The sequence below is a fragment of the Hippoglossus stenolepis genome, chromosome 19 (genome assembly GCF_022539355.2).
Source record: "Hippoglossus stenolepis isolate QCI-W04-F060 chromosome 19, HSTE1.2, whole genome shotgun sequence".
NCBI lineage: Eukaryota > Metazoa > Chordata > Actinopteri > Pleuronectiformes > Pleuronectidae > Hippoglossus > Hippoglossus stenolepis.
Window position 1 is genome coordinate 7517420 of NC_061501.1, and position 18030 is coordinate 7535449.

Genomic DNA, 18030 nt, shown 5'->3' on the forward strand with positions numbered 1-18030 from the left:
ACATGTGATAGTCCCATAAACAAACAAATAAACACCTGAGACATTATTGGCTGTTATACTTTAAAAGCATGACAATTAGATTTTAGATTTTTCTCTTTATCTCTTCCAGTTTTATTGTCCCATATTACATTTAAGCTATTTTATTTGTACTGTCTATACTTTTCAATGTTTTTTTTCAGTGTATATTATGTAAACATTATGTTACATTAAATATATTATGCAGAGACACTATTATTTATTGTTTTTTATTTTTAAATGGTATATTTTTAATCTACAAAGTGGACTATGCACAATTATCAAATAAATGTAGCCCTAGTTGGGTAAAAACAGCAGCATTTGCCTCAATTGTAGTTGATGTGAAGTTATGTGGAAATAATTAGGCAGAGTGTAAATCTGCACTTAAGTGTAGTTTTTGTAGAGGGAGCATCTAGTTTTTATTGTATTTCAATATTTTGATTTTGCATGTTCTTATTTATTACTTTTACTGCAACACAGTAAATTTCCCCATTATGGGAATAGTAAAGGATTAATCTTATTTTATCTAATGAAAATGAAATATAATTGTTAGCGTACTCTTCTGGTGAAGCTGTATCCTGGCTGCCTTCATCCTCAGCTGTTAAGTCATCGCCACCTACTGGTTCTTGTCGGCACGTTTCCCTTTCCACCTCACTCCACTTCTCTCCTCTTGTTGAACCACCAGGACCAGGCTGAAAACCCACCTCTCTTTATTTTAAGGGAGCAGGTGCAGTTTACTGTAGTTTCTGCTTGGATATGAAAACATGGGTAAATATGTAAAGTTACATTTTATCGGAGTTTATGCATATGAAACATTCATACTCACAGAAACTCCTGCATGTATCTGGAATGATATGTGAAATATAGTTAGTGTAAAGTAGTGACTGTTATTTCAGCTGAGTTAGTGATACTGCACATTGTAGTTTGTGATGCTGAGATATTAAAACACATTTGTATCCTCAAGGCGACTTTACAAAAGGTTCTCGCCTTGACGTTAAATGTATGCAACAGTACAGACAGGCTTCAATAGTGTTTTAGACTGACTCTCCGATCTGTGGGATTCAACCTAAAAATACATCTATCTAAATTTTTACTCATCTTATACCAGTAGATTCTATTTTTATCTAAAATGACCCAGTTACACAGAAAAATGTGTCAAAGTGACATTTTTTGATTTTCATGCATTTGCAGCTTTTTCTGACTCATCCCATAACACCACTTCAAAAACGTCCATGTGTCGTTTGTGTAACAAGTTTAATTTGACATGAAATCAGGCTACAGAGTTAACAACATCACACTCGTCATTGAACAGATCAACAGTGTTGTCAGGTATAATAATATTACTCGAGCCAAGTTAACAACAATCAGTGTATAAGTGTTTGGACTCGTTGAGTGCAACATACAGGACATTAAGAAAAACTACCAAAGGCTGACAGACGAGGGCGCCAGCAGAGGTTCAGTGTCCTTCAATAGCTCCTCAACCCCCCCCCCCCACCTCGTTCTCTTAATGCCACTCACCCGACTTGAGAAAAATAATTACCCGAGCACATCATCACAAAGACGCTGTCAAGATTTCACACTCAAAATAAAGAACAGCCATCTCTGATGTGTGGCCGAGGAGGAGTAGAGGGGTGGGTTCATTCGGAGCTGCAGGGGCCCTCACCCGCTCCCACTTAGACCTCACAGAGCGTCGTCATCGGGCCCTTTCTCCAGCATTGATAAAACATTCAGTTCAAATAACAAACGACCTCCATGTCCTGACAAAAAAAATGTATGTGTCTGGTTACACACAAGACACTTTAAAACTTCTAATGTAGTTTGTTTGTACCCGTCTATTCTCTTACAGCGGAGACTGGCCATCTAGAGAATTACTGAAGTAAAACAGAGGAAAGAAAACCAGCCCTTCAAGTTCCTCCAGACATGCAGACAGGAATGTTGTGACAGTCACTGGACCGGAGAAAATGGAACTTTTCCTTCATGCCACATAATTTCAAACCAATTTAACAGTATTTAGCTTAGAACCAAAAGCCTCCAGCTTCTGGATAATTTATTGATTATGCTTATTAACAACATAAGTTATAAATATCGCTGGCTCCAGGCCAGATTCGGTGGTTCGAACATGATATTCTGATTAAAGGCCTTTTTGTTCTGCTTATTTGCCTCTGATCTCAATATTGATGATAGCTAATTTGTGCTCACAAACTCCTCTGCACTGCTTCTCCACTGCATAGCATACTGTGCATAGTTTCCAAAACTCAAGCTTAAGTTAAAGAAACTAAGTCTAGAGTATTTACACGGCATGTATCACCCACAGCCCCCATAGTGTTAGAACAGACGTCAGAGAACAGAGTCCTACTCTGTTTGGAGTGTCAGCTAAAAAGAAGTAGACAAAATCTACCTTTGTGTAATTTTCGTACACTTCTGAGCAGATTTTGTGTCGTCATACACAGCAGACATGACAAAAAAAAACAGTCTACGCAGGTTTAGACAAAGAATAATTTCAGTTCCTCGTTGTGTCTGGATGGTCAGTAATAAGCAGCCAACATCTTGCTGTGTGGGGTCTGTCATGAGGAGATGTAGAAAAGATGGTGTGTGTGGGAGTGTATTCAAACACATTCAAACACGTCTAAATGACAGGAAACAGAAAGATGAAGGTGTAGAATATTGGCAGCTGAACCATCAGCCTGTGTCGGGAAGACAGGAAGCTTCGACCTCATTCTGTCTCCATCCATCTTAAGTCTCTGCACCGCTCCATCCTTTTTCTCCTCTGCAGGAACATGACATTTGTAAATGTCCTGGCTGCAACGCTACACGGTCTATGCCTCTTGTCTCTGGATCGTTTAGGTCTCTGGGTTGGGCGTCGCCAGCAGCGGCACGTTGTCCCTCCTCCTCCTGCCCAGCGGGGGTCGTCTGTACAGCTCACCGTCGGCCAGCGTCTGTGGCAGCGGCTTCCTCTTGCTCTCGGGCAGCAGCAGGATGGACAACACGGCCAGCAGCGCCAGAGACGAGTAGACTACGTGGTGCAGGAAGTAGCCGTAGTGGTTCCTCAGGTCCATGAGCGGGGAGCTGAGGCGGCCCAGGCAGCCCAGAGCGAGAACGATGCCCACGCCAATGCCCCTGCACAGACACACCAATCAGATTTGACATATACCACACGTTATTCAGATTCAGTGTTAAGTGTTAGAATTGTTAATTTGTGAACACACTTTTTGTCTGATTTTCTGGATTTAATAACAGTTATATTAAAGATGTGAACAATAGGGTCCAAAGGTCTTAGAAGAGAACATTTTGTTGTTAGCTTAGTTTTGCATTAAGTTTGGAAACAAATGGAAACATCGACCAACTACCAGCACCTCAACAGCTCACTGATGTATTATTCGTATACGAGTGATCCAGGTTAATAGGGAGACATTTCCAGATGTCAGAAAATGTCTCATCATTACTGACAGCTACTGATGGAGATTCCTACTCTCCTCAGTCATGATTGGCTGTATTTTTCATGTAGGCATCCTGAGCAGGCTCCACAAGCCTTCTACACCTTAAGAGGTTTTTCTGCAGAACTATATGAGTCCACTTTTTTGAGAGTCTGTGTGTGTGTGTGTGTGTGTGTGTGTGTGCGTGCGTTGTCCTACCTTATAACGGTGGGCATGATTTCTGCGGTAAAGAGGATGCAGAGTGAGGCAGTGGCCTGAGAGGAGAACAGACCCAGCACTGAGAAAACGGTGATGGCCGTCTCACTGAGGTCTGAAAGAAAAGAGGAAGAAGGGAGGGGGGGGAACACCCATTAGGGATGATGTATTATCTTGATCAAGTCCAGCATTTCTACTTTTCAGTTTCAGATAATACATCATGATGCCTGTTGACTTGAACTGAATCAACCTCCCTCAGCTTTTCTTAAAACCTCCTTCACTGACTTAGAGCGTGAAGTATAAGAGTAACTCACCTAAAACCTCCTCACAGTGACGGCCTCTGCACCCCCCTCAGCCCACAATAAGTGGTTAAAGCACAACCTGACACAGCTTTGACTTTGCTGCCACTGCAGTGTCCTATATAAACTCAATGTCGTGCTCAATAATGGCCACATGGGGGAGACAGCGTGTTTCTCTATAGAGAGAACGAAGGCACCTTGACTAAAGATGACAGGTGTGATTTTAATCGTGGAACACAAGGTCAACATCACGCAGTGACGTTACGACCACGGGTCTGAGATCTAATCAACATTTACATTCTTTCCAGTTCTCACTAAGGGAACAAGGATGTGTGTCTTGGTTCCCTCTGTCCTAACTGGAATGAAGGTAAAAGCAGAGGGGAGTTCATTAGAGGGGGGGTCCACCTTGTTGGTTAAGACTATTAATAGCTCTCCTCATTTAACTCTAGATGTCCTTGGAGAAAACAACATCCTGCTGCCGACCAAAGCCCACTTACACTCCATGAGTCCGAGGAGGATCAAAGAGGCCAGCCCTGTCATCGTCATGGAGAGGAGCAGGATGCCGCGGCGACCGCACCTGTCCACGGTTGTCCAGAGCAGGAGCCAGGCGCCGCCGCCTGCGCACACAGGCAACAGGTACATCCAATAGAAACTGGGGGCAGTGCCTCTGACGTCACCTCGGAACGAGCTGTAGCAGTGACTAATGCCATGAGAGATGAACCTGAGGGAGGAAGGACACGGAGTCAGCAGCCATGTTTTTCCAGAGGTGTAAATGAATGACAAAAGCACAGGATGACTTACGAGGTGAAGCCGAGCACACACATGTTCTTCCAGATGTTCTTGCTGTGGAAGAGCTCGGGGAAGGACAGGTGGGGGCGGGAGGAGGTGGACGGCTCTGAATCCAGCTCTGCAGAAAACAAACAGGACAACTACAGCATTTCTCTTTTTATTAACAGTCCAATAACACAGAAAATAATGAAATGAGCCGCTTTCTCTTTGAATCAATAGCTCTCAGTCAATGTCAGGAGCACACAAGCTCAATCGATTCACACACAGCACATGAACAGGTCACTTAATTTGAACACAGTAGAGGAAGAACCCAGATTCACGTTTATAACCCACTATCTATAGTAACTCACAGAGAAAATGACATTGTGTTTATTGTTGCATTGGTCAACAACTGCAACTTCTATGACTGACCTTGAACCATATAAAATGTCTAATTACATATATTTTCGTTTCATTTATTTATTTATATGCATATTCATTTATGAAGTGGTGCAGTGGTTATTACTGTCAAGTAGGTTCATGGTTTGAAGGGGGTTAGGGTTGGAATCTGGATCGTTCACGTCCACTTAAGCCGTTACGTCCTGGCAGTGCAGGTCTCATGTTGTTTGTGGCGAGTGAACTCTGTGACTTTTTTTGTTATGGAAAATTGGTGGTTTATGAATTCTAGTGTGGATTAAACAAACAGAAAGTGAACTTCAAGTACTGTACGGGTCCTAATAACTTTTAGTGTAAGTGTTTATTGTCCAAGTGTACAGTGAGCGTAGTTCAGCGGGAAAGTGGAGAGCGGCGGTAATCATTTGTAAGTGTTGAGCTGCATGTAGCAGAAACCCTGGGTTAACCACAATGCATGTCTGTCTGCTCTGTGTCTGTGATTGTGATTGTATTGACAGCAAATCACTTCCCCTCCCAAATCCCAGGTTACTGGAGCCTTCTAGCAGTGTGATCCCAAATGTGAGTAACATCGCAGAGTAAAGTAGTGTCAAGTGAATAACACAGTGGAAGATTTGTTTGATGCTTTTAGCTTGTTCAGTTACGTCGACTCACAACATTTACATGTAAACTGTCGAGTGAAATTCCAGCTCAGATGACTATGTAGCGGCTGGTTGGTCATTGTGCTCCATTGAAAGTCCAATGTTATTGAGGAGCCTTAAATAAATAATGGGTTAGAACTGATCATCATTATGTGCTCTTGGTGGTGATGTGGTGTGTGATAGATACTCGAACATATAAATAATGCACACTAGATAAATTGAACGCGTATTCAGGCCGGCACTGACGAGTCGCTCTCATGTTACGAAGCAGAATGAGGAAGTAAACCCGTCGCTGCACACACACAAACACACCTGTGAAGCTCTCGTCATCCCTCGCATCTCTGTTGGAGTTTCTTCTCTCGCTGAACGAGTTCATGTCTGCAGATCGCTCTGACAGAAGGAGCCAGCGAGGGGACTCTGGAAACACTCCAGGAATGCTGCAGGAGAGCAGAGACAAAATATAAGCCTCACATACTTTTCGATCTATGCTGACCTTTACCCAGCAGCAACAGTATATACACATTGGAGGATTTTGTGCTGTTACCCAGATTTGCTGCTTCGACATGGAAAATAACCAGCGTGGGCCTTTAGTTCTTAATCCAGCTTTCTTCCATTCTTTTTAATACCTGAAATTCATTGCCAGTAATCTTTCTATAATCTCTGTTAATTTGATTATTAAACTGAAATGGAAGCTTATCTTGAAACAGAGGCCTTACAGGGAGTGGAGACCTCAAACAAAGTGGCCCTGATGCGTTCCGACATGAGCTGAAGGGCTCAGGGTGATGAGGGGCCCTGGATCAATACAATCCAGCAAAGCTTCCAACACATCAGTCAAAAGAAAATGCTTCTGATTAAAGTCAAAGACTCCAAACTCGTACCCATAGCTGAGGAACAGTGTCAGCGGTGCGGCCCCAGCTCCCAGCAGGCCTCTCCAGGACTGGCAGCCCAGTGCCACGGCCAGCAGCAGCAGCTCTCCAGCTACAGTCATCAGCCCGGCCAGCATCGTCACCACCAGCCTCAGAGAGGGCTCACACAGCTCTAGACCTGACAGACAAACACCTTATATTGGAGGGGGGGGGACTCTGAAAGCAAACTGAAGCATACTATATCTGCCATTGTGCACAGGCAAAGAGCATGTGGATGGACAGATAATACACATACCTTATAATTATGCTACAGAAGTTGGATGAAATGTGTTATTGTGCTGCAAAACAATTCTAACCCTTATGAAGCCATAATCATTACAGGATTAAGCAAATCGCAAACGTACCTTTGAGTGAACACAGATTGATTTATTAATATTCCAAACAATGGTCTGCTGGTGCTAGTGCTGGTATTTTCACTTACTGTGATGTCATTTTGTCATCTTCAAATGCTTCACACAACTAAACTCTGTACAAGCTAAGCTAAAAGGTTATGCAAGTCAATAAATCATAATAAATTATAAAACTCTTGAAATTGTCTAAACATTTTTAAATAAAATAATAAACATGTTTATTACAACTAAATAAACATTAAAACATACTTCAGATTCTAAATATCTCTAGATACATAGATTTAAATAGGATCATGCAAACAACTATGTCCTGCAGCCGGTTAAGATTGGCCCGCAGGACGTTTTCCGAGGGTTAAAACTGTCCTCTACTTGGAATTATTCACTTTGTCTGGTTGTTAAAGCTCAAAGCTACAACGTGTAAGTAAATGGTTATATCCAGATGTATTTATTTCAGTCCAGATGTATTTATTTCAGTCCCTCTAAGATTTCATGGTTGAAGGTCAAGATAGTTACTGCACCAGTGTGTATCAGAGGTGCCTCCTTCAAAATACTCACGGGTGATGTACAGAGTGAGGTAGACTCCCGCACTAGCAGCCGCCAGACAGAAACGCATAACGATGAAGATGGAGGGGTACGGAGAGACGCACACCAGCACCCCGAACACCACCGACAGGGTCAGGGAGGTCAGCAGAGTCTTGGACCTGCCCAGCCTGCAGAGACACAGACATGCACACTGAAAGACCACATGACCCACACACACTTGTGTTATTATACAACAACACGGTGAGACAAGAAGACCTCACAACAAATACTGCAACTTCCTGACGGATATAACCGAGTGATGATTTGCCAGTTTCCAGCTTCGTGCATGTACAGCAGTTTTGTTTCCAAGCTGCAGATTAACACAGTTCTCTTTTCTTCTCTGTGCATCCCAGGAGGCAGCGTTAATTCACCAGTCTTAACAAACAGATGCTATGCTCAGTTGGTCAGCAAATTAATGAAGGCTGTTAGCTGATTAAACTGGCACCATCTCCCTCACAAATCTCGCCCCCAGAAATACAGCTTCCCTGTGTGGCTTTCAAACACACACACACACACACACACACACACACACACACACACACACACACACACACACACACACACACACACACACACACACACACACACACACACACACACACACACACACACACACACACACACACACAAGATCCATTATATCAATTATCTAAAATACTTGGGGTGATCCAAGGGCGACTCCCGAGCATGACGTCCTAAAATCCAGCATAATGACGCTTAGAAATGTTTTTTTCATTATTTACTTCTATATCATTCATTGCTTATGTGCAGTAAATTGGCTTGTAATATATTCCACAGTGTGTCTGTAGCAAACTGTCTGTGATGGAAACCCCAGTGAGATGCCCTTAGGGGCGCTTGTTACTAAATCTGTCTTCCTGTCGACTGGTGGCCACCGGCTGCTGACTCACAGTGGAACCACTGGCAGTCACAGTAAATCTACAGCAATTTCATTTGAACATAAAAATTAATCAAGATTGAAAAGAAATTGAATGGCTCAATAAAATAAAATAAATGAATTAAATTGAAAAAAATATTTAATGCTGAATCACACAATTATATTCAATTTTGAGTTCAAGAACAAATCTGACACGAGGACCTGCAGAATCTGAAATGTCCGGCTGTTGTTTTAACTTCCAGGCTCATCCTTAGGGATGTATAGCCCCTTTTCCATTGGTCAAAAACCCCACCAACACCTACTAACATCTGGCTTTTGTCTGCAATGGGAATTGATACAATAAGCTTTCACTCCCAGGTCAAATTACTCTGCAGCAGACACAGGTTTTAAATGGCTCTGGTTCTAATCGACAACGATGAAAACCAGCTACATTAAGTCGCTTTTTTAGCAGGTTAACCCACGTTTAAAAATCTGCGTATACCTGCAAATTTTGGTGTTAAAGAGGTATTACAAAGGATTCCCTGATTTGTTGAACATGAAAATACTGCTGAGTCACTACTAAAGTGGTAGCTGGGAAAACATCCTATTATCTGAGCTGCTCATCCTCATGGGGATAGTTTGCACCTGTACATTGGTACAACAGGGGAACGGTCCTAAGTCTCCTAGTCAACATCCAAAGATAATAAGGGCAGGAAAAGATGATCTTCCTCTTCTTTACCGGTCTGTGAACACTTCTGTGAAGACCAAATGTCAACTTTTTCTGTCTACATGTGTGTGTTTAGCATTTATTACCTGTCTGCAGCATAGCCCAGACCCAGACAGCCAGTGAGGACGCCCAGGATGAAACACACCTCCTCCACAGGGACCAGCCAGTACTGACCACACACCAGATCCCACTGTAGAACACACACAGACAAAAAAATGGTCATGTAAACATCAGGTAGAATCAGGAGCAGCAGGAGAATAATTCAATTTTTTAAATCACCCTTTGAGCTTTTTTCAAGATAATCGATGAACCTGTTGAATATCACTAAATTGTGATACGGTACAGAAAGTTGTTCGATTATATTAAGCAAAACCACCAAATTTACCCATACCGCCAGGTTTTGTGATAATCCATTCAGTCGTGTTTACATAATCCTGCTAACAAACAAAACAAACAAACGCTGTTGATGAAACTGGAACTGTATGTTTCTGTATATGGCTTTTCCATGTGGGTTATTTCGGATCACTGGTAAATAATAATGAACAGTCATGGTGTCAACAGGCCTGGATTAGATCCGATTAGATCCCAGGCTGAGAAAAAGACACAGTTTTAAACCTTCTTTAGACTCATGATACAGGAAGATGTGAGCAAGTGATGTAACAGAGTGTGTGGTCGTAATAGTCAGAGGACAGTAGTGTATTACTGTTATTGTTAGTAGTACAAGCAGCCACAGAAGCAGTAATGGTAGTAACAGTAGTATTAGAGACAGTCTGGTCACATGTATCATAAAGCAGTGCACACACATGGAAAGTCAGCACATCTGTTAAACAGAAAAAACACATATCTGCTCTCAGATGTGAGTTTTAATCACATTAAGTCGACCCACTGATTTTGCACTAACAGCTGAGCTCTTCTAATGTCGCTGTCGGCGGCCTGCTGAAAGCAAAATGATTTTAATGATGTGAAGGGAAAGAGAGAGGGAGAGCAGAGGGCTGCTGATAACATTTTTTTTAAAAAGGCCTTGTATGGTCGGAGCCCGTGCACAGAAACATAAAAGCCTGCCACATGATATCAGGCATCAGGTCGCTGAGGCACTGAGTCACGGCAGTGCTCCACATGAGTGGCAGCACAACAACCTTCAGTGCTAATGTGGGTGGAATGCTTTGGACAACAGGAGGGAAAATGAACACAAACCAGTTTTGGAAACCCCTCAGGCTGGTTTTGAGCCTGAGCACCAATCAGCAGCCACTTCCTCCTTTCACATTTCTGACTACAGGTCATTTGAAAGGGAGCGCTGCCTCGCTGCCACTTGAGAACAACAGGAGAGATGACGACATGAAAACAATCTATGGTATTTTAAGTTTATGGAATGTATGGTTCCTTTGTCCCAATAATTAGGTACATGGTCTTGTACCTTTGCCATTCTTTATCCAAATCAAATGTTTTATGGTCACGACTCCTCTCGTAGCTGGTCAGCCTGCGTCCAGGTTTAAAATACTTATTTTTTAAGGTTTTCTGAACGTCAATGAAGAAAATGAATGGGAAATTTACTTCCGGAATCAGAGCCGCTCTAAAAGTGGCACGTCACTGTTACACTCCATTAAGAAAATGTAAAAATGTTTGTGTTTAGCTGATCTAATATTAAATTTCAAACTAATCACTGTACAGTACAATTTATTGATGGAAACCTCGTTTAAAAACAGAGCAATGTCATCAAACAGTCCTGTTTATTGATTCAAAACGTTGCCCCTTAGGGCCTGATACACACAAACACACCAGAGAGATACAACTACTATTGTACAATGCTCCCACAACATTTTTGTTGGATGACAAATATCTATCCTGATATTCTGCTGCAAATCCTATTAAATATGAAGAAATAATAAGAATTATGTGTAGAGTATTAGCTAAGAGATGTTCAGTGGAGTATTTATTGATCAGCAGGAGTGGTGAAACTGATCAGAGAGCTTCCCGCTTCCTGCTCAGACGGCCAGCTCAGCAGTGAGGAGCCAAGCAGCAAGGGAGGAAAAGATAATCATGACAGCAAAAAACACATGTCTGATGTATGTCAGCATCCTTGTGCTTGTCTGCCTGGGCGATGTAGACCATGATCATTTTATTCTTCTTTGTCAGCACAGATGCATTTCCTCCAGATAAATGCTAGTGCTAAATGCTTCCCATGGCAGCGTTTCTGTATCTTCAGCTGCAGTGGTGTGGGTGGATTAACAGCAAACTGACCTAATCCCGCAGAATTCAGGACTGGGTGTGGTTCCTACATCAGCATTCGCCGGAATAAAAACAGACACACAAACCACGGAGCCCCTGCCTTTAGAAGAAAAATGCGAGCAGCTGCCCAGGCTCTGCTGAAGACAGTAATCACACCAATCCAGTGGTCTCAATATGAAATCCAGCTCTGAAAAGAAATGAGTGAGCTTCTCTACACTGACCATGCAAGTCAAAATGTCAAGCCCAGCACAAGAAGTCTACGAACTGACAATGCATCAGCGTATCATTCCTGTTTATCACGTGCCTGGTATCACCAAAAAAGACATGTGAGTCAGACGGAATCTTTAATGTCATTTAGAAACAAGAGCTCCACTGTCAGCCTCATTATTATTATTATTATTATTATTATTATTATTATTATTATTATTATACTTCCCTCTCTTTACGTCATCCTCTCATAACAGGGATTGTGTATTTATGAGCAAAAACTATATTAGGAGAAACAACAACTATTTACAGGCAAAGTAAAACTCAACGCAAGCTACAGTTAAGAGATGCAAAGTTGTGGTCAGGTGGCAATGTTACCTAATCCCTGGTTTACAAACAGTTACTGTGGTGCCCTTGAGCAAGGAATTCAAAGGCTCTGTTCCTGTGTTTGTTCTATCCCCATTAAGTACACACTGCTGTTGATCCAATTCCATAGAATGACTCCTAAGACGATCCTGTACCTCGGAGTCCATTCATTTTAATGGACGGACTGGTTCTCCCCAGTGACGTGTTTCAGACGTGTCGCAGATTACAGTCTCTTTATGTCAGGTCGACACAGTGACGTCGGCGAAACTGTGAATGAGTCACTGAGCCTTATTCAACCTGCTTCACTGGCTTCTTCGCATTGTTTTGCTCTGCACGTGTTTAGCACTATTATACACAGGATGAGCTTTTATCCTCTTCCTTGTTAAAACCTGGTGCCTACATTACCAACAATGCAACTGGACCTCTGACAGTCGGGTGGTGTGTTGTGCTAGTCCGTCCTAATACACACTGGAGCCTGCAGCAGAGATGGCAACAGGTATTTTACTTTGCCGACTTCACACACAAACTAACACTAAAACTAAAATCAGCACAGTGTCCCTTTACTGAGCTTTGATATTTCAGACCTGCGTCATATATCAGTGAAATCTCTCGATCATATCTCTTCACGACCACACTGACGTAGGTTAGAATCACATTTCTCAATGGGTGACCGTTTCTTCACACTACCATCACAACTCTGACTGAGCCTGTCGCTGGTGTGGAGGCATAAACATATCCATTAGTGTGGGGAAGTCCATTTAATAATTTTAAAGGCTACAACTACAACCTACCTGACATGTGAAACGAAAATGCAGACAGAGCGAGTGGATGCTTGTGTAAGTGGATACTGATGAACTAATCAGAACCCTGTTTGTTTTATTATATATAATCAAAGCCTGGAAACTACACCAATGAGCCTGCTTGTGCGTATTTTTCCGACTCGCAGATTGGACATCTCACCATTCACGAATGCAAAAAGCTAGTCTGGCAATGCCAAGCCAAAGCCCCTATTCCACTGATCAAAACAAAACTACCCACACTAACATATGGCTTTTGTCTACAATGGGAATGGATACAATCGCCATTTACTCCCGGCTAAATCAGTTCTGGATCTGATTGGCAGTGATGGAAACGAGACATCCAAGGTAACACTAATTTAGCAAGAACGCGAGGGGAGAGTTTTTGTTTAGCATCTCACTTTAAGGTGACATTGAACGCGATGCACCAGGGGAAAAAACTGAAAAACACACTCCTCTAAGGGCAATGGGAAAGGAGTCAGAAACCTTTTTAGCGGGTTTAGTCAGGTTTAAAAACCAGTGTATACCTACTAATTTTGGTTTGATAGAAGTATAACATAATCATCTGTGATTCTTGGTAATTCTGTAATTTAGCAGTGGTGTGTATGGGAAAACAGCAGCAGAGTTTACTGGATCACTTCTTAACCACAACAGGAGATTAGTGTAGGGAAATGGGATCAGGGATATCACACACCTCTTACAAAAAGGAGGAGTTTTCACAACGATCCCTGTGCTCAAACAACCACAACAACACTTCACTTGGTCAGCACTTTTTTAACAGAAAAAGCAAATTAATAACTTAAAAAACTGCTCTGGTCCTTTAAAAGCTGATGAGGAGCCGCTCTGGATCCAGACGCATGTGCAGCCAAATTTAAGTTTAGCAGAGCATTGCAAAAAGAGAGACTGCACGCTCAGCAAGACAATTAAAAGAGGAACAAACTTAAGTCCACACAAACAAAAAGCTGAGACAGCGATCAAGGTCAGGACTGTAATCAAAGAGCTGGAGCTTTACCTCCGTAACAATGTTGTTCCTCAGCCCCTCTGTAACGTTGTAGTCCCAGCCAGCCACACAGTCCACCACTGCTGACTGGCTGCCGTTGACGTACTGCTTACACTGGGATGGGCCCCTTCTGTCCCGAAGCCTCTCCGACTTCTCCCAGGGCAGCGAGGCATTCAGCACCTCCAGCGACGGCAGGGGCCCCGGCAGGTGGCAGTGGTGGGGCGGGGAGAGTGTGATGAGCGGGTCAGAGGAGAGCAGGAAGGCCAGGAAGAGGTTGGGGAGGATAGTGAGAGCAATCAGCACCCTCTGCTTCTTCCTGCCCAGCGCCAGCACCATCACCTCCCCCGTGGGAGGCAGCGAGGGTGGGGCAGGCAGGGAGGAGGAAGACGGGGCTGGGGAGGAGGGCACAGGAGAGGAGGGTACAGACGGAGGTGGAGCAGGGCATGGAGAAGGGGAAACGAGTGGGGGAGAGTCCGGGGACGTCATCATTGGTTTACAGGCGGAGGTCGGAGGGGTGAGGTCGGTGTTGTCTTAGTGGTTTGTTCCCTCGTAGAAGGGGAGAGACGTAGGAGAGGTCTGTGGAAGAAAAGGAATATTTAAACAGCCCATAGAGGAATGATGTGTCCCAGGACACCAGTCACAGAGGGAAATAATATCGATGGCTTAACTCAACGCCTGAACTGAGCCGCGCCACCTGTTTCCTACTGTTACAAGTCCAAATGTCTGCTGTGAGCGGCAGGACATTGATATAATCACCTGCTGGTATTTGGCTGCAGAAAAGGTCATAAAGCCTGCCTCCTCCACATTAGTGGATGGGACATCCAACAATGTGTTCTCAAATATGTCATTTTCTATAGTTCTTATTACACTGATGTTTGTTCAAATGTAATTTTTTCTGGTAAGTTTGGTTTGACTTAGTTGTTTGATGCTATATAATTGGGGTGAAACATCATGATTGACAGCTAAGACTGACTTCCCATTGGTCAAGTGCATTTATTGGCGGTACCTTGATACTGCAGCCCCATCACTTAATCACTACTCCACAGACTTTGGCTCCAAATAACGTCTTGGTCTCAAGATGGCTGCATTTGCATCTGTGATATTTTGGCTTCATTTCTGGATAGTGGGAGAACATGGAGATGCAACGTCCATCTTTATATACAGTCTATGGAAAGGACAGATTTCCCTTCTTGACTGTGTCACACATACAGCAGCCTCCAAAGATCTAACATCACATGCTAACAAGTTGTAAAAAACACAATGTAAACTAAAACCAATTTTTTTCTTTACATTTACCTGTTTTAGGACAAATTCAATTAAACAGTATGGCATTACACAATTTTCGGCAATATTTATTTACAGTGTCTAATATATCACTACTTTTTCTGACAGAATGACACCTCCCGATTGATTTAACTTAACAAACATCTGAATACTGTATCATACAGCAATAGCTTGTTTTTGTAATATAATGCTGTCCAAACAGAGTAACTTAAGTACAAGAATTTGATGATCACACCTTAGCCCTAAGTGTGGACATGCCCAGGGGGGTTCAGTGAATCAGCTACAAACAGTTTCTGGTTCCAGTCTCACAATTGTGACGACTTGCTGTTTTTCTTTGCCTTGTGTGATAGTGAAGATTAATATCTTTGTGGTTTTGTACTGTTTTTCAGCCGAAAACATGACATCAGACCATGTCTTTTAAAATCATTTCGCCAAACTCACCATGAGTTCAGAGCCTCGCTGACTGATATGATTGAGGGTGTTAACGTACAAAGGCAGTGAGGCTTTTTAAATCATATACAACTTTTTATATTGAACAGCACAGGATAAACCCTCTCCCACAGACTTTGAACCCTAACATCTGGAGCCAGAAACCTGAAGTTAAACAGTTTATTGCTGGCAGCTGCCGGTGCACAGAAAATCCAGTATAGCCCTTGTGTGCCACCAGTCTGCATTAACCCCACCCTAAGAAGTCTGACCCAGTCCTAACCCCACCCTAAGAAGTCGAACCTTGTCCTTGCACTACTTTAAGCCGTCTTACCCTTTTGAAACCCTTTCCTCTGCAGACAAACCTCTCCTGACTGTGTCCTCAACAACTGAAACTTGCTGCACAGGTTGAACCACATGACAGGTCAGTGCACATATGATGAACAGTCCGAGAATTTCTTCGCCTTACCTAAGCAGCTAACATTTGTCAATGCATGTAACCCTGTCCTGTGCAGTCTAGCCTGGTTCTGACTCCGTCCTAAGCTGTCTAAACCTGGTCCTGACCCTGTCCTCAGCAGTTTTGGCCCGATATGGATCCTTAGGAGTCGAACCTGGTCCTAACCCTGTCCTGAGCGGTCTAAACCTGTCCTCAGCAGTCTAACTTGGCCCTGCCCCGGTCCTCAGCAGCCTCCTGTGCGGGACACATGGACGAATTCCAGCCAGTGTTTGTGCGTCTCCTGCACAGGAAGCCTGACAGAAAGGAATCCCATAGGGTTACATAAGAGCTTTGCCACGGGGGTGTGGGAATGTAGCCCACCGGGGCTGGCTGCTCTCTGTGGAGGTACACTCTCCAAGCCACCCGAATGAAACGGTGATGTAACTTGCAGCTGGGCCAGAACGAGCTGTACCGGGGCGGCACAGCCCCTGGTTCAGACCCACAGCTGCCCTCACGGCTCTGGGGGACATGGACGTTACTCACCGTCTCAAACGTCGTTCAATGTGTGAGGAGATGCCGCCGTTATCCCAACATTGCGGGCGCGGGCACAGGGGAGACTCGAGGGTACTTTCTCCGCAGTCACCGTATCTCCTCCGCGCCTCAACGCCAGGAGGCTCCGTCCCTTACACGAAAACACATTTCTGTCCCCGCAGACATGTCGTCGTCTCCTCGGAGCAACGCCAGCTGCCGCTGCCGCCGACACAACAAAGGACACCGGGCTGCTGCTGCTGTCGGAGCCGAGCCCAGCGAACCATCCGCCGCCTGGAGATGTGGGGATGCTACGTTGCTCTGCTACCGCCGCTGCGTGAGTCCTGGTGTCCGTCTGCCGACATTACACACGTCCGTGAGACAGCGGGCAGAGTGCGAGTGACTTCAGCCCCCGACAAAGAGCCGCTGTGACACCGAGAGGAGCCCGATCAGAGGTGCGCGGTGCTCCGGCTCACTTCGGCAATGTTCGGCAGAACCCGTCAGAGCGACGTCCCCTCGTGTCACTGCTGCGAAGATCGTCCACGCGCAATGATGAATCACTCAGTAGTGAATTGCATTCGTACCTTCTGCTGTTTCAGGTTATATTGTTGCCTTTCATGATTATAAAAGATTGAAGATTTAATTATTTGTAAATTCATTGATTAGTTGTTATCAGCTATAATAATCAGCTACTATTCAAAGACCAAACAGTCTGAGCTGCTGTTTCATTTTCTGAAGCTAATCTAATTTGTTAAATGTTGTTTAAAACGTACTTTTATAAGAGCTGAACATTAGGTTTGCATACAGTTACAACATGACAGAAAAAGATTGTCCTTTCATGTTTTCATCTGTTTTTTTTGTATTATTTGCATTGGGAGGTGTGGCTGATGCAGTGGTTGAGAGGTCTGTCAACTCATCCCTGCTTGTATCGGTCAACTGTTAGTCAACAGAAGCCAAAACGCTCATCGAGCCACTGGGAAACGTCGCGGTGCTCCCATCAGGCCTGTCTGCCACTGCCGCAGACCCTCATGAAAACCACTACATGTGCACACAGTGGCTGCAAGGAAAAACAAGCCGACAAACTGTGACCACCACCCTTCAGGCCTTCTACAATGCATGCAAGGATGTGTGTGTGTGTACAACAATATAAGACAACGGATGATGTATGGCAAACTGAATCTCAGTGGACACATATGCCAGCGTTGTGGTGAATCGTTTCAGGCAAAGCAGCTGTCTGCCACTAAATCTACAATAAGGGAAAAATCACAAAAGTCAATCATATCAACTGGCAACCAAATACCTAAGAGGAAATAACCCTCCTACTTTATTATTCAAGTTTAGGTTACCCTGCATAATATGGAGCCCTACTTAAAAGTGAGACAGGTAAGGATATCTGGTTCTGTATCGTGGCTCAAACAGAGAAGTGGTGACAGCTGGATCTTTGCCTGAAGCGAAATGTTATTGTTATATCAGGGATATGTTGAAACAAAAAAACAGAATCCTCAATGATATTCCACTTCACAATGGGTCTACAGAGA

At 43.7% G+C, this 18030-nt stretch overlaps 1 protein-coding gene across 2 annotated transcripts; it reads right to left on the reverse strand.

Moving 5' to 3' along the window:
- Window positions 1-1250: 1250 nt before the first annotated feature.
- On the reverse strand, window positions 1251-16978 carry slc22a17 (solute carrier family 22 member 17). Of its 2 annotated transcripts, XM_047344655.1 has the most exons (11): window positions 16508-16978; window positions 14825-14934; window positions 13831-14394; window positions 9309-9412; window positions 7595-7749; window positions 6642-6807; window positions 6076-6200; window positions 4745-4850; window positions 4441-4664; window positions 3648-3759; window positions 1251-3132 (listed from the first exon to the last, which is right to left on the reverse strand). In XM_047344655.1, the coding sequence occupies exons 3-11, from the start codon at window positions 14305-14307 to the stop codon at window positions 2856-2858; spliced, it is 1746 nt and encodes a 581-aa protein (XP_047200611.1). In that variant the 5' UTR covers window positions 14308-14394; window positions 14825-14934; window positions 16508-16978; the 3' UTR covers window positions 1251-2855. The 2 variants fall into 2 exon arrangements, with proteins under 2 accessions (XP_047200611.1, XP_034998321.2); XM_035142430.2 differs by lacking the exon at window positions 14825-14934.
- Between the last annotated feature and the right edge of the window lie 1052 nt (window positions 16979-18030).